Here is a 4,024-nt window from a genome sequence, read left to right as displayed (position 1 = left end):
AAAGTTAAATGTGTATAAATGAATTCATTGTCAAAGAAATCAGATGGTACATGCAAAGAAATAAGGATATGAGTAATTATAAAAAGGAAATTAATGGGTATATTTTAATATTAAAATAATAATAAATTGGTATAATTATTATATAAATAAATGTGTTAGATCTAAGATTTTTGTGATTTATAATGTAGATGAAAGTTTTTCGGATTAATCATATTGTTACCAATTAATGTGGTTTATTCTCAGAACTAGGTGAGAAATCAATCGATTGGTGAATTAGTTAATAGGTAAAGAAATTAATTGTCATGGAATTAATGGTAAGGAGTTATTTCATTAAAGTATTCTTTGTTTAGTTGAAAATAACTGTTAAGAAATAATTAAAAATAAAATATTGAATTTTAATATTATGGAATTAATGTAAAGTAATTATATATTAATAATTTATATCATCTTATTTGTTAGAGGTTGACTTATTAGAATACTAGCTCCTATGCATTTAAAATTTTTATCTTAATATAATCTAATAATTATTAATTTATTAAAATCAAGTTTATATTATTTAATACCGGGATGATTAAGTTCTTAAGAAAGAAATCCTCATACATTAAATCAAATTGTAGTTAAAAGTTAACTTAAAAAAATAATACAAGAAATTTTATATGGTTATGCCATATAAATATGGTTGAAATATTTTTCCTTAATTATTAATTCTAGTTTAATTATAATTTTTTAGAAATTTATTTATTTATATAATTATAATTTTTTTTATTTGAAATTTTGTATAATAATTTTATTATTTTACTAAATAAATATGAAAAATAAACATAAATTTAAAAAATAGAAGTGGTTTAGTATTTGAAATTTAAAACAATTTTTTTCCTTCGTTTATCATAAAATTTGGATTAAAAAAAGATTAAACAACCAACATTACATTCAAATGAAAAATACCTATCAACATAAAAAAGCACTCGAGTATGGATATCGGTAATTACAGAAAAAGCCAGAAATCACGACAAAAGTATATGACAGCATTGAGATTGTACTTTTACTTTTCTGAACTCGCTTGCGCACCGTCATTTGGACAACGCGTTGGATTGCAGTTTCCACGAAGTACATAAAAAGGATGCCAAAGTTGTCGCCATCTTTGTGCAGGTTCATGCGAAAGGGAAACGCACCGCGTCTTGCACCGTATCGAGGAGGTTTAGATCTGCATCACTGAAAAGAGTGGTCAGTTTCAATGAAAATGAACTTGGGTAGCCGTCGTGATGTTGGCCACGCGTTTGTTCGACGCGGCTCCTACGAATGCCGTTTTACCTCAGCTTCAGTCCTTTGGGCACTGTATTGGCTTTACGCGGCTTCTACGGATGTCATTTCAACACAGCCGCAAAAAAGGAAAATGCTTTTAAACACAGAGCGTTGGATTAGGTTGGAATTGTTGGGGAAGCTTCCACCTCCGCTTCTTGGCGGGATCTCTTGTGATTCTTCCGCTGCCAGCGAGCTATATATCGTGGACCATTTTTGGGCTCACAAATTGGCTCTTTATTGTCGTATCTGTTGATTTTTAATCACAGTATTTCTTTGCAAAATATGGCAGCGTCCAAGCGAGGGAGAGATGAGTATTGGAATGGGGGTTTAGCTTTCACAGGCGCGAAGCGAATCAATGGCGGATTAACCTTAGCGAATGGCAGTGATCTCATGCCGTTGCCCGACAAGATCGACAGTCTGGATGCCAATATTTGTAGTCCAGAAGAGAGGAACGTTGATATCATTGGGGATATAAATTTTCTGGAAAATGATATTGGGTTGAACACCCAATCAGATCACAATATCGACTCCAGCGTTGAGGAGGAGGGCAGTGCTGATCAGATGGGTTCAAGAAAGCAAGGCGAATTAACTGCAGACGGGAGCTGTCAAGTGACCTTGGTGACTTCTGATATAGGAGACTTCACATGTTACGACGATGGTCGCGCAGAGTTTGATTTTTTCATTGACCAGTTTACTCCGGAAGAACTTGGAATCATCATGAACTATGCCGATGGAGATTCAATTCCCGATATTATGTATTTGGATGCCGTGCATAGCTATGTTGAGACCACGGAAGTTTTCTATGGGTCTCTGTGGGAGGATGATATTTGGCAGTTGAATGAACATCCAGTCATTCAAAATGATTTTGCATGGCCACAGCCAGAAGAATTTGGAATTAATGGAATCGAGGTCCATGACGTTTGGAAGTAGACCATTCGACGTGTCAACGCCAATTAGAAACGATTGTAATTGAGAAAAAACTTTGCCTCTCTTTGCAAATTAAAAACATCATCAGTCCCACGATACTTCCATTGATCTGTCTTAGGTTTGAAGCCGTTTGTCACTGAAAATTGTATCTTAGTGCGCGGAAACTTTCGTTTTCATTCTCCTGAACATATGGTTTCGCGTTGTTTAATAATATCTAAAATTTCACAAAACAAGTTTCTCAAGATGTTCGATAAAATATTTAACTGCAACGTAAGGACTTTTCATTGACTATCAGTAATCTAACGGAACAGGATCGTCTCATTTTGATCCAAGAAAAGCACCAACGCCTCCAATCGTCAGATCTGTTTTAGAATATTGGGTCTTCTTAGGTGGTCGATTACACTCTGCAACTATCATTAAATAAGCTTTCAAGGCCGCTATGATACTTAAAAAGTCAATACCCTCCAATGTTCAAAATTAGTCTTTTCAAGGCATATAGTCGAAGTTGATAAGAATATGTTGAATACTCAACTACAACTAGCTAAACATATCAATCCCCGCAGTTATTTGATTTTGTCTACTAGTTATTTTATCTGCATTAATTTTCGAGGTTATTGATCTTCTTGTGGTCGTGTAACAATTTCTTTACGCTATTGTGTATGAATGTCAGTAATCTAACGGAACAGGATCGTCTTATTTTGATCCAAAAAAAGCACCAACGCCTCCACTCGTCAGATCTGTTTTATAATATTGGGTCTTCTTAGGTGGTTGATTACACTCTGCAACTACCATTAAATAAGCTTATAAAGACCGCTATGATACTTAAAGAAGTCAATCCGCTATGATACTTAAAGAAGTCAATACTCTCCAATGTTCAAAATTATTCTTTCGCAAGGCATATTGTCGAAGTTGATAAGAATATGTTGAGTACTCAACTACTACTAGCTAAACATATCAATCCTCGCAGTTATTTGATTTTGTCTACTAGTTATTTTATCTTTATTAATCTTCGAGGTTATTGATCTTCTTGTGGTCGTGTAAGAATTTCTTTATGGTATGGTGTATAAATGTTTGTATGGATAATTAATAAAATAAATTGAAAAAAAAATAATAAAATATCGAAATAATCTAATAAAAATACACTATATATAAAAATTAGATTTGTTTTTTTATATAAAATTGATAATTTCCAAATTAACAATGGAAAATTTGAGAATGGTTTATAATATGACTGTCTCTTCTTTAAAAATCATCTTCCTTTTAAACTAGCCTTTGCACGGTACTATCTATCATGCCTACTATGACGAAGTATGCTAAATAAGCATTAGCATTAACATTAACCTGAAAACAAATATTTTTGGAATTTCCCAAGTTTATTTTGAAAATCAGAAATAATCTATATTATTGTTTAGTTACATATGTATTGATTTTCACGCGCTTAATGTTTATTTCATAAGAATTTTGTGATTTTGCTTAAATATTTTTCAATATTATAAAAGCAAAAAATAGATAATTTGATATGAAAATTAATAGTAGAGTTTAGGCTTCTGTGATCCATATCAAGTTTACAAAAGATTTTTCAGCGAAGATCACATGAGACATCATTTGTCGACGCGTTTCGAACCAACCAGTGTGGTTCATCGTGAGGACAAGTCCTGACGATGAACCACACTGGTTGGTTCGAAACGCGTCGACAAATGATGTCTCCTGTGATCTTCGCCGAAAAATCTTTTGTAAACATGAAAATTAATAATTTTTTATTAATATTTCTTATAATGTTTTGATTTAATATCCG

The 4,024-nt window shown here is 32.5% G+C and overlaps 1 protein-coding gene across 1 annotated transcript; it reads left to right on the top strand.

Moving 5' to 3' along the window:
• The first annotated feature begins 1,499 nt into the window (after positions 1-1,499).
• On the top strand, positions 1,500-2,462 carry LOC149171063 (uncharacterized). The gene has a single exon (XM_089427423.1). The coding sequence runs from the start codon at positions 1,585-1,587 to the stop codon at positions 2,230-2,232; it is 648 nt and encodes a 215-aa protein (XP_089283549.1). The 5' UTR covers positions 1,500-1,584; the 3' UTR covers positions 2,233-2,462.
• The last annotated feature ends 1,562 nt before the right edge of the window (positions 2,463-4,024 follow it).

This window comes from Pinus tabuliformis, chromosome 4_2 (assembly GCF_031772625.1).
Source record: "Pinus tabuliformis cultivar Carrire ecotype Pingquan chromosome 4_2, CPIR1, whole genome shotgun sequence".
Classification (NCBI taxonomy): Eukaryota; Viridiplantae; Streptophyta; class Pinopsida; order Pinales; family Pinaceae; genus Pinus; species Pinus tabuliformis.
Note: the sequence above shows the minus strand (reverse complement) of the source record. Positions and strands in the feature narration are given on the sequence as shown.

Coding starts and splice junctions, on each gene's coding strand:
- LOC149171063 (XM_089427423.1), top strand. CDS start 1,585: ATGGCAGCGTCCAAGCGAGGGAGAGATGAGTATTGGAATGGGGGTTTA.